Raw genomic sequence first — 13,151 nt, 5'->3', positions numbered from 1 at the left:
GATGAGCTCTCTCTCTTCCCCCTCCTCTCCCTCGCTCTCTCTCTCTCTCTCTCTCTCTCTCTCTCTCTCTCTCTCTCTCCCTCTCCCCCTCTCTCTCTCTCTCTCTCTCTCCCTCTCTCTGTCTGCGTCTCTCGGTCACACGCACGCGCACACGCTCCCCTCCTGTTTGTGTGTCTGGCTCAGTCATTGAATCCCAGCCAGGAATGTGAGTGACTCTGCAGGCATGGCTGTTCCAGGGACAAGCCTCCACCCCCCCGCTGCTGGCCTGCACATAGGCAGAGAGGAATCTATCTATCTATCTATCTATCTATCTATCTATCTATCTATCTATCTATCTATCTATCTATCTATCTATCTATCTGAGGAATACATTTAAAACTGCAAGTGATGATGTCAACAATTGAGGGGAAATCATAAGCATCTGTTCACTGTACATTTCTTTCGAAATATATTTACCTTTATACAGTACCTACGTATTCATGTATTCTTCCAACATTGATTTTTTTTATTATTCAAAGCTGTTGACCAAACACCAGTAGACATAAAATATCATAGAAATATTTAATATTATGATCCTCGAGCATTGCTGAGGTACCCTTGAGCAAGGTGGATTAATTCTTGACACTTCACATTCGTCGTGCATGTGTGTGTGAACGCGTGTGCGAGCGCGCGTGCGTACGTGTTCGTGCGTTAAAGGTTCTGATTTTCTACTTCAAGTGTTACATAGACAGTTACGTAGAAATGCATTAAAAGTTACCTTGGAGACCAGTAATTATACGCACATGGAAATTTAGATTCCATATGGAGATAGCAATCCTTTGCTCTTGTTTCCAAAGATGCTAGATCACAACTTTGAATTAATGCTTGGCATCAGATTGGATATGTTTCTTGGATTTGAGGAGAATGCTTATCTCTTTGTTGTTGTTGTGGTCTAAGTAAGTGATGCCTTTTTATTTATTTATTTATTTATTTATTTTTGCAACGTACAAATGAAGCTTTCACACTTTATTGCGACACATCCGCATGACTGATATGACCAGCCAAGGATGACTTGTGAACTCAAAGTCCTTACTTCCACCCAGCTTCTCACTGAATGTGAATACAGGAAGTGTCACAGTGAAAGTTGGTGGCGAATAACCAAAACCAAGTGACTCAACGTGACAAGTTCAACATCAAGGCAAACACTGTAGTTGGCTGCTCAAGTGGCGCCCCCCAGCCAGGCACTGCTGTCACTGCAACTTGAGGCGTGCACACTAGACACCAGTGGTGAGTTCCATCCATCCATTATCTATACCGCTTATCCTCACAAGGGTCGCGGGCGTGCTGGGGCCTATCCCAGCTGTCTTCGGGCAGTAGGCGGGGGACACCCTGAATTGGTTGCCAGCCAATTGCAGGGCACACAAAGACAAACATCCGCACTCACAATCAGTGGTGAGTTGTCATTGCCAATAAAGGATAGTTTGAGAAAAGCCTTTATGAACCTCAACAAGTTAAAATGTGATTGGTACTGTACTAAAAAAAATCTTCCTCATGAATTTGATGGGTAAAGCAATGTATGTCGGCATGCTTTTGGATTGCTCTTTCCTGTCAAGGGTGAGAAATCCAAGAACGTCATCGTTAATGTGACCGTATAATTGTTGTGTCGAATGGAGTATTATGATAATAATATTAATTAACTCTGACAATTTACAGATAAGACAAATTTCAAAGAAGACCTGTATAGCTGCACCGCACTACCCATGCCTTTTGGATGAATGGCAGGCATCATTCACAGGGCGCCTGCGAAGGACTAACAACCCACCTCTAGTTGCCGTTATTTTCATACCCTGGAACATGATTGAAGTGGCCACTGAAGTGCATGTTTAGGCCTTTGACTCCATGGTTTGCACTCACTAGGTCAAAGATTTGTGGTCCTCTGTGCTCTTAACTTACGTCTAGTAAAAAAGGTGTTGATATGTCGAGCCATCCTTCTATATTTTTAAATATTTTTTTATGTTCCTCATTTAGTATGCGGGTAAGTGGAGCTTATGCCTAATAACTTCGATTGAGATCCAGTATGCAGTATGCCAATTGCGGGGAAACCAATCAACCAGTCAAACCAATCAACCTTAATTGCCATAATTACCAGACTTTCTGCACAAAACATCATCATCATAAGCTTAGTACACTAAGTTATTTGCATAGACGTGTACTGTGTATGCGAGGATCTGTTTGGTAGCAATGTTGCCGAATAGTAATAATGCTCGATGACTTTGAAGAGAAACAAGCGTCACACAAAAACTATCAATGGAGCCGTTTGTCCGTCTTCCAATTTTTGACTGAGGGAATGTTGAATGGCATGGCTAGCTGCCAATATTTCTCAAGTAGTATTGCAACTCAAACATATCAACTTCCACACCCACATTCCTGTCTATAGGAAAAAGAAAATCTGTCACAGACAGCAGCATAATCTCTGGTCCAGTTAACGCATTGATTCTGGTCTTTACTGAAGTAGCTGTGTACATACTGTACTGTCACTAGATAGCATGAATTATGACAGAATGAAACATTACTCCCAAAATGCACAATCTAATTAGATCTGAAAAAAAGATGTATCAAAGACAATACCTTTGCAAACATTATAACGTTAAATATAACATTCAGTTATGATTTTTTTTTCAAGAATATGTTCCCAGCAGGCCCACTAGTTGAAACACGGCATTCTGATTAATTTTGCGTTTGTGGAATATAAATTAAGCAGCAAAATGCACTCACTTTTAGCCATCTCTGGGGGCGGCCATTTTGTCTTCTGTCGACTGAAAATGATATCACCTGCTCACAACGACCAATCACTGCTGACCTGTTTTCTGAATCTGAGCCGTGATTGGTCGTTGTGAGCAGGTGATATCATTTTCAGTCGACAGAAGACAAAATGGCCGTGTTTCAACTAGTGGGCCTGCTGGTAAAATATAACATATGTTTGGGTTGACTTCCGCTTTGAATTTAAATGAAAAAATCTACACAGAGATGTTTCGAAGGAGATTTAAACCTGGATTTTTGTTTTGTTTTACTTTGAGGTAAACATTCTCACACTGGTCCACATTGGAGGCACAAAGCATTATTAACATTGAAAAAGTGTGTGTGCGTGTGTGCGCTTGTGGGGGTGTGTGCGCGTGTGTGCGGGGGTGTGCGTGTGTGTGTGTGTGTGTGTGTGTGTGTATATACACAAAGCAAGTGGTCATAATGGTGCTAGTCGCCGTGTAACTATTATTTCTGCTCTGCTCATCGTCGCTAGCATCTCCATGGCAGCAGAACACCAAACAGCATCACGTGGGATGCATGACATCAGATTTCTTTCCTGGCGCTGGCTGTCTTTTTCTCAGAGTAGCACTATGTACCACAGGACCAGACCACTCGACTGTTTCACTGTAAAGCTCGAAAAAACAGATCAGCTCGTGCCAGTTCTTCTGTAATTTCCTTCTGGAATACCGATCTCATACAGTTCTACTGCCTGAAAAAATGTGTTCACCAACATTTAAAGTAGATTGCCTCATCATGCTGTTTTCCTTTTTGGTAGTAACCCCCTCTCTGCTTTGTTTTCTAAGTATTCCCTTTTCCTTTCCATTGCATAAGGCTAGCCAATCTCCATTGGTCCCTATCTGCAGGCCAAAAGCTTAAAGGGCTCACAATTTCCCATCGCTATTTTGTCAAATTTCCACTTTATGTGTGCCCACACAGAGGAAACAAAGTATTATACTGTAATTACATCTGGTGCTCTTTGTGTAACCCGTTGAAGTGTACACGGAAAGACCTTCATAATGAAACAGTGGCATGTGTGACAATGCAGAGCACAAGCATACTGTACTTTAAGTCTCAATGAAGTTTTTTTTTTCACATTATGCTTTAAAATAAATACATGTACAAAAATATTGACATACCACAGTGATTAATGTTGTTAACAAACCCGTCAATTTTGAATTATTTAAAAAAAAAAAAAAAGCACATACCGGTATATTAAACGAGGTTCCAAAAGCTTAATAGAGACTTCCTTCCTTCCGGCTTTCAGATGTTGTGGCCGTGTGAAAATACGTTCCGCTTGACCTTCACGTGTCAATCAAATATGTTCGTTCATGCATTTGGGTCAAATGGCTGTCGCTGTGATCCACAGGCTGATTAACACGTACTGCTGTTTAATAAACAGTTAACCTGAAGTGTTTCTATTATGTAGGAGTGTTTGTTTGGGTCTGTTATTATCAGAGATGGGCATTCCATCCCAGGGACAGAATAGTCCGGACGGATGCCCATTTTGTGGACGGAGGATGAAAAGTCTTTTAAAAGGGACGGGACTAAGCAAGGACAGAAGTGGGTTTTTGTTAGTCCCTGTAATCGTCCTTAACCGGGTCAAGTTCCAACTTACGTGTTGTGTTGGGTTCTTTTAAAAAGCAAGACCACTGTTCTCTTCTGCGATACCGCAGAGCCGCCTTAATTAACTGCCTGCACAACACTTTTCATGTGGGTTTCCTGCAGTAACATTGCATAGTTTGCCCTCTAGTGGTTCAATACATCTAAATTACGCCACAGGACTTTCACTCACAGACGACTGACAGAAACACGCCCTGCCTGCCTTATGTATGTATTCCGGGATAAGGTATGTATTGGGCGAAGGAAAAAGGTGGATAGCACTTTTGTTAACTAACTGTTAAAATTAGTACATATACCTTATCCCTTTGCATGCGAAGTATGTCCTTGTGTGGGACATCTTCAGACCGTAAAAATATCTGCCAGCGCGGATGTACACATAAAGGCCCCGGAAGTGGAAGTCTTTCATTTCCTTCTAAAATAACCCTGCGTTATTTTGCATGAATTATTTTATTTCGAAATGCAAAAAAAACCTGAAAACCCATTGCGTTATGTTATAACCCTCTTCCAGGTCGTTTTCGCAATAGAATTAAATTCATCGTCAAGTAATCTCGGTCCCTATATAGTTGTAGCAGGCACGATATCCATTGTTGTCGCTGTCTTTATGAAGCGACGCCCCCCCCCCGACTTGAAACGTAACTGTTTCAAAACAACTTGTCTCTGCGAGCATAGTCAAGCTGCGCGCAGCACTGAAGGATGACGCTGGCACATCAAGGTGGAGTTGATGCACTTCTTGTGGCATCTTCCCTACTTCCGGAAATAGGCCGTAGCGAACCTGCTGTGTAGTGGTTTCTTGGTAGGCTTTTATTTTGAAGGCGTGAAGGAGGGGAAGTGTGGAAAATAAATAAGTAACTTGTTGAATGCTTGCAGATTGTCGTCTGTTGGACCCAAATAGTTATACAATATGACAAAACCTACCCCGGTGCTCACAATGGAAGTAATCACACGCAACAGGGTAAGCACTAGTGGTGCGTTTGAAGCATGTTTGAAGCGTGTCCACAGCGGGTTTGAATAGTAAATTAGCCAGCTAATGGTCTTTAAATAAACCTCTTCCGTTAAGCATCTCTCCCGCGGCATCTCTCATGCACGTTTTTTTTTGTTTGTTTATTGATTATGATAATTTTGATGAATAAGGGCGGTGGGTCAAGGCCGGGTACCCAGGTCAAGGGTCGAGGGTCACGGCCGGACGGACAAAAAAGGGTCAAATGCCCAGCTCTGGCGTTTTCATTTGAGGTGGAATCTCTGTCCTACTACATGACCAGCCACAAGCAACCTCCTCATCGAACCTAGAGTTAAATAACCTAGAGTTAGATAACCCTAACCGTAGACTACAAGTGCTGTCATCGGCAGTCCTACTGTTAAAAGGGTTACATATGTATGTATGTATGTATCTGTCCTTCTGTCTCTACCTGCCTGCCTGCCTGCCTGCCTGCCTGCAAAAGGGAAACGTCTGTATGAACGTCTTCCTATGAAAGAGACGTTCTCGGATTGGACAGGTTTCGGTGACGTCATACTCCAAACAAGGAAGTTGAGTACCGCGAAACGCGCGAATATGAAGTGTCTCTCTCAGATATACAAACATGGCTGGAAATCTCTCAAAAAGCACGAATAAACGCAAGTATTCAGTCGAAGCTACTGGGGAAATAACTTCCGGTGGCCCTTTGGAGACGAAAAGTACCGAAGCAAAGAAGACCAATGTGACCAAGTAAATTTTACATCGATAAACAGTAATAAAGCAATGCATGTGTGGTTAAAGTTTGATGACAACGCTTTTACAAACATTGACGTCTACGGTCCGTTTCAGACTATTAATGTACAAATTCGTGTTACGCCGTGGGAATGGAACATCGTCGTAAACCGAGCACTCGTGTTTGTGGCAAACATACTACACTGTCGAGATCTATAGCTACCGCAGCAGCGAAGTCACATTTAGAGTCAATATTTGTGTGAAAAATACGTATAGGCCATAAATGTAAAACAATGAAATGAATAACAATGAGCACGCAGGTAACCTGAGTTTTTTTTTCACAGTCCATTCATCCATTGTCTATGGGGTTTATAATCGCTTAGATATAACCTGTAAGGTACATAAATATCGATTTTTGCCATGTTACACATTAATGAGTCACTTTGACACCTTTGCATCTGTTTGGGGTTGCATTGACTTTATTCCGTCATGTAAAAAAATAAATAAATGAAAAGTACGCTAGGGTAAAAGTACCGAGAGGAACCTAACAGCTCAAATTATTGAATGCAGTGGTGTTGATTAACACAAACATCCAAGTAAAAATATGTTACATTAAAACTAGATGGACAAGTAGAATAGATCCGAAAAGTTACTTGAGTCAGTGTGACGCATTAGTACCCACCGCTCGTAATATTTATGAATTAAGGGTTAGGTTCACCAACAGGTGGATTTTTTTTTTCCCCCGGAAATGTTAAAGCTATAGATTACAACGCTATCTCTGATTAAAATTTGCTGTTGACCAGTGTTATCTTTGAAGGAAATTGCTCTGTAATCAATGTATCTACAATGGCATAGTAGTTCATTGAAAATAAATGCATTTTAGTAGATTGAGAGTTGTGATTTGAAGGTCTGCAGATTCTGGCTCACCATGGTGGACAAAGGAGCACCTCTCTTCTGCGGAAGCTCTGTGGGCCTTGACCCTCCACTCCGCTCTGCCATACCTGAACGAGGAGCACTGGGAACAAGTCCCTGATCTTCCGCATTCATTTGTAACAGTATGTTGCCTTTAGGTTTTTATGGAGAATGCCATCATTTCTATTGATAAAATCAGGAGCACTACTCTACACTACAGGATGTTTTTGCATCAAAAGAGCATGAAAAATGGCCTTATTTTCTACAACTGAAAAGTTCAACAACAGTAGATAATCGGGGTGAGAAACAGACGTCAGGGTGTTCAATATGTCCCAAAGACATACTTATGTCTTTTCACAGTCCAGCCATTCAATCCCAAGAATGTATTTATATTTCTTTCAAAAAATTTCAAACATTAGGGCAAAAGGGAGTCTGAAAATGTCTGGTACAGAACGAGTTAACAAAACAGTTTTGAGGTTCAGGGTTTAAATTCAGGCTCCTTTTCTTGAGTGCTCGCTTGGGATTGGCTCCCCACTTTTTATAATCTGCCAAAATGTAGTTGTAGTTGCAGTCCATGCTTATTGTACCACAAACAAATTTACACAATTATGTGCACGTTCTATATGTAATTTGACTGGTAATAGGGCCTCTTTTTTTTTTTTTAGCATTATCTTATATTAGATGCTTTGTCATCATTATGATGTGCTCCTACATAGCAGTAGGGTTTACATCTCTGTTCGTATTCTAACCAATACATTACTCCAATTAATTTCAAAGCGTGTCAGAGTTGTTCCATCTGAAATACCCCCTCCAACCACAACTACTACTACAGGGAATTGGGGGGGGCGGGGGGGGGGACATAGAAAGGAGAATGATTACGATGTAAACTGGAGAAGCGCTCGATAGAGTGTGGATCCCCTTCTAAGTTTAAACTTCCGTGTTTGTCTGACCCTGTGACTTGAAATAGCGAAATCAAAAATGAACAACAGCAAGACGGGTATTAATTTGTGTGAAATAGCAAAACGGAAGTGAAATTGCTCTATTCACATTTAAAATGTTTAAAAATGATAATAATTCTTGACTGGCACACATGACACGCCTCCACTGGTTTGGTGAAAATCCGTTGAGTAGTTTTTGTGTTATCCTACTAGCTGAGCAACAAAGAAATTAACCAATAACAAATACTCAAACAATACTTGCAGTTTCTTCTTCATAGAGCTGATTTAAGAAAAAAAAAGCACCCTCAAACTAGATGGAACAAGAACAGTCTTAATATTATTTGCATTTTATTTCCATTTGTCTCTTGTTGACTATGACAGATTCACACTTTGGTATCTCCTAAAGCGTGGAACACACAGAACTATTTTAAAGAGGTAAAACACCTCACAACATGGAGGAAAATAATCATAAAGTATATTCTTACTGCTCTTATCGTTTGTGGCGTGCTTCAGATGATGAACAATGCACAACACACATGTATCAATAAATCCACAGAGTATCATGAGTTTGGGCTGTGAAATTACCGTTAATCAAGATATTAATTGTAAGTAATCATTTGTAAGTGGTTCAGGTTTGCAGCATCAGACAAACAGCCAAAAAAATATTCCGTAGCAAATGTTACTCTGTACGCAACATGGAAGAACGTGGGAGGGAGCTCCAATACTCTTGCTAAGAAGGAAAAATTAGCAGATTCATTATCACATTGTTTTGCATATAAGAAGAAAGGAGCCCGACGATGTATGCCACCCCACTGGCTGTTGTGTTTGTATGTTCGGGGTTACTAAATAAAAAATAAAGTAAAATAACAGACATTACCGCTACTTTTGTGAGGATCGTCCTTCGGCGGTCTACATGCCGGCTGAAGGCGTCATGTCACTGTTTCGTGGCTTTCGGAATCGGATTGCGCTGAAAAATTAGTCGGGGTAAAACACATTTTATTAAGAAATACTTCACATTATATACAGTACATACGATCTTGCAGCCCGAGTCAGCCACCAAATTGTTGCCAGTTCGGCAGGAGAAACACAAAAGTTCCTCTGTTGTTGTTTCACAAGACGGGCAGCGGCTTGTGAAACTCGGGTCATAAGCGCAAGTGACGTATGAGCTGCCTCGTAAAAGTAGCAGTAAAATACGTCATTGTATTTTGTTTTTTATTTAGTAACTCGGAGCATACAAACACAACAGCCAGGGCGGGGGTGACAAACAAAAAATATATTACAGAAATATATCGTAAAGCGTGACGTCAACAGCAGGCGCGAAGGACCCGATCCGATCCGGACATTTAAAAATTTTCAATGAACATTCGAACATTGTAACAAAATGTTTTTATTTGGCCCTCCATCCATTTGACTTTGACACCCCTGGTCTAAAACATAAGTGGCATCAAATTAAACTGCACTAATAAACTAACCACCGGAGGGTGCTGGAACTGCACAAATGGAAAACAACACAGGCTTTTCAACAGATCTTCTGCTATTAATATCGTGGCATGACGACAATGATATATCGTGGCAATTTTAATATTGCGATATCACGATATTGACGATATTGTGACATCCCTTCAAAGCAGTCATTCACACACGTGGTGATCCACTTCACTGGTGGAAGCCGCATGAAATGAACTTGTGTACGCCGACCGCTCATCGGCGTTCCTGCTTTCATTTCAGGAATCCACGTCACAGGTGCCGGATGAACAACGCCGTCGGGCCTCGAACGAAGAAGCTCCTCCCTTCCCCGAAGCACCTCCAACGTCCCAAAAGCGTCCAGATATCCCGAGCACCTCTTCCCAGCAGACCAGCGCTGGACTTGACATTGCTGACAGGTCGCTCTCCTCTCTCGCTCATCAAGAGCGCCAGGCCAACTTTGCGACCGTACGAGCTCGCTCCAAAGAAGAGCACACGTCTCTCCATGCCGTCGCCGGGCCCTCGCGTGTCGAAAGGAAAGGGATGAAGCAACATGTGGGAACGAGACCAACGGTAGCAGTCAGTTGCTTAGACGGTCAACCTCCGGACGAGGAAGAAAATATCACTGAGGAGCCAATGGAGACTGAAGAGGACGAAGGACAGAAGTGCAGTGGCACAAAAAGTAGAGAGAAAGCTCCAGATAGGTTGAATAGCTGCCCTATGTGCCTGCTGGTCTTCCCTGATGGGTGAGTATGGACGGCTTCCAACTCTGGGAAACAAATGATTCAACAAACGTCACTCATTACTAATGTAACGCAAACATCAAATGTCTCATTTCTAAAAATGGCCCCCGCGCTCTATAAAGCGCTGTAGAAAATGGATCCGTGGATGAAGTCGGGGCTCAAATGCTATGCCGGGTGTTGCTTTGTGTTCATTTATGACCACTGGCGGTGGCCGCCTCCAACTGCTCCGGTGTTTTGTCGTTTTAGGTGCCTTGCGCATGAATTTGACCATGTTTCGGGAGTCTGACGTTGGTTTGTTTTTGTTTGGTGAATTACCTGAGCACACCTGAATCCTGTGGTTCCTGTCCCCCCAGGGCCTCCCAGATGGACCGTGATGGCCACCTGGCTCAGTGTCTGTCAGAGCTGAATGTGGACATGAGCTGGTGAGCTCCGAGCGGAAGCGGTGCGTTTTCACGTTGATGCAAAGAGCCAGCGGGCATTCGCGGCTTTTCCATAATTCAGCTGCACTCTGGTCATATAAGCACCATTAAAAAAAAAAAAAAAAAAGGTGGTCCCCAGCACCCAAATCAACTCAAAGACATCATGCGTTGGAATAACATGGACATACATGGTGATGGATCAATTGGACTCTGATAATCGGCAACCAGATATTGATGTTGGGAAGTTTGGAAACCGCAGTAAACCCCATTTTCATCTTTTTTACTCATTTCATAATTGCTATCCCAACACGTTAGCATATTATGTATCCATATGTATGTTTTTTGTGTGTGTAACATCGAACTGAATATTTCATGTGACATTTTCTGGGCTTTAGCTCTTGTTCAAGCCATCACTTATGGAAGGATTTTTAACCTGACGTGCCAAACGAATGTGCGCTTGGGTAAAAACGTCAAGGATGATTGTAATAAATATTCGAAAAGACAGACCCGTGTTGATTTCATCCTATGTAGTCATGAAATTTGAACTAACCCAACATGTTTAAGTAGTGCCCCCGGGCCACTGTTAATGGAGAGCCCCGCACAGCGAACGAAATCACCAAATCTTTATCTGTCACAGTATGGAAACACCAGCAGTGGATGCCCACATTGTCTTGTGCGCTTCTTTAATCAGCGACAGAGCAATTAAGATAATGAGGCATACTGTGCAAACTTGGGAGCGGAGTGGAGGCTAGGTTGAGACAAGAAGCGGAGATTTGTAAGCAACAAAATGGTTTCATGCTTTGAAAGAGCTTGACGGATGCCATATTTTTTTTCTCTGACAGTACTGATACAGAAGTGCAGGGAAGGTCACTCAAGCTGCATTGTGTTGTTGTTGTTGTTGTTGTTGAGAAAAGGCAATCTGTAACAGGGTGCCAAGGGAGGTGCTGCTATATTGTATGAGGTCAGAGAAGTACAGTATGTCACACTCGTCCGGGCAGGGGAAGCAGTGCCGCCCTGCCCCCTCCCTTGCATGTTTCGAATTAAACAAACAACAAACTAATGATCCATCCATCCATTATCGATACGGCTTATCCTCACAAGGGTCGCGGGGCGTGCTGGAGCCTATCCCGGCTGTCTACGGGCAGTAGGCGGGGGACACCCCGAATTGGTTGCCAGCCAATCGCAGGGCACACAGAGACAAACAAACATCCGCACTCACAATCACACCTGGGGGCAATTTCGAGTGTCCAATCAACTTACCATGCATGTTTTTGGAATGCGGGAGGAAACCGGAGTACCCGGAGAAAACCCACGCAGGCACGGGGAGGACATGCAAACCCCACACAGGGAGGCCGGCGCCGGGATCGAGCCCACGACCTCTGAACTGTGAGGCGGACGTGCTAACCAGTCGAGCACCGTGCCGCCCAACAACCTAATGATTACAACCAATTATTTTCTATTTTAGTTCTCTGGTCTGTCTTACAGGACTGGGCACGGCCTGATGATCTCTCAGTATTTGAGCTCAGGTTGCTAAGCGACAGAAGGTCAAGCTTTCTTTCATGCCTTCTGCATCCAGCCCAGCTCTCTGTTGTTGTTGTTATTTTGTATTTTTCTATATTAAAGACTTTTTACTTTGCCACTTCCGTGCCCTATCTGCACCTGGGTCCAAATTCTGCTCCTCACGTGACATTGGGCGACCCCTGAATCAACCCAAAGGGAAAGAATTGTGTTGTTCTTTAATCAAAAATGGTCATTTTTAAATATGAATTCGGAATATTTTCCTCCATTTTGTTTTGACTAGTGTGGTGGTTCTTGAGATCGGTCTTGGTCTGGAGACCACTTTATAAGGGACTCGACTCTGTGTCATCTCAGAATCGAAGACGTTTTTACCCGGTCTTGTCTCGGGCAGTGCGGACTCTGGATTTTTTTATCAAGAACAGATGAGGCCGGTGCCGGTGTCCCCTGGAGCGCCACGCCACCTGCGCACAGGGATGGGACGAAGACGCCTGGGACGCAGCGTCCCCGAAAAATTTGAAAGAATGTCGGCAAACTCGTCAGTAATTAAATTTGTTTTCCAAAACCAGAAGGAGTTCATTTGCCAAGCGGAAAGACTCTTATGTGGAGCACAGGTGCCAAGCCGCGGTCCTCGAGGGCCGCTTTCCTGCATGTTTTAGATGTTTCCCTCCTCCAACACACCTCATTCAAATGATCAAGCTTGTTATTAGACTCTTGAAAGAGCTTGTTGACGAACAGACCGGTTTTTGACAAAGGGAAAATTGTCGCAATGTCATGAACGTTTTAATAAACCAAAAAAGCGCTGACCACCTCGAATAATGTTTTAGCTTGAGATTGAAAAAAATAAAATAAAATAAGGTCTGCCATGTTTCATGGTGATGCCTTGATAACACAATCAGCATTGTGGAAAAGGAATTGTCTGTCTTTTAAAGCTGAGACAAACACAAAAAGGAAACCAAATCTGTTGAAACATTTTAAAAACATCAAACAGTCTCGAAAATACATTTGCGTGCGTGCGTATTCCAAACATTGAAAGTATCAATCGGAGATGACATCATGCAAAGGAGTCAAAGGC

At 42.7% G+C, this 13,151-nt stretch overlaps 1 protein-coding gene across 1 annotated transcript; it reads left to right on the top strand.

Moving 5' to 3' along the window:
• The first annotated feature begins 5,878 nt into the window (after positions 1-5,878).
• LOC147153123 (uncharacterized) lies at positions 5,879-11,065 on the top strand. The gene is made up of 4 exons (XM_086024501.1): positions 5,879-6,103; positions 6,993-7,140; positions 9,664-10,145; positions 10,496-11,065. The coding sequence occupies exons 1-4, from the start codon at positions 5,979-5,981 to the stop codon at positions 10,566-10,568; spliced, it is 828 nt and encodes a 275-aa protein (XP_085880627.1). The 5' UTR covers positions 5,879-5,978; the 3' UTR covers positions 10,569-11,065.
• Positions 11,066-13,151: the final 2,086 nt, after the last annotated feature.

Source organism: Filicampus tigris, chromosome 1, assembly GCF_054856515.1.
Source record: "Filicampus tigris isolate MCC_2025a chromosome 1, RoL_Ftig_1.0, whole genome shotgun sequence".
NCBI lineage: Eukaryota > Metazoa > Chordata > Actinopteri > Syngnathiformes > Syngnathidae > Filicampus > Filicampus tigris.
This window is presented reverse-complemented; position numbering and strand designations above follow the sequence as displayed.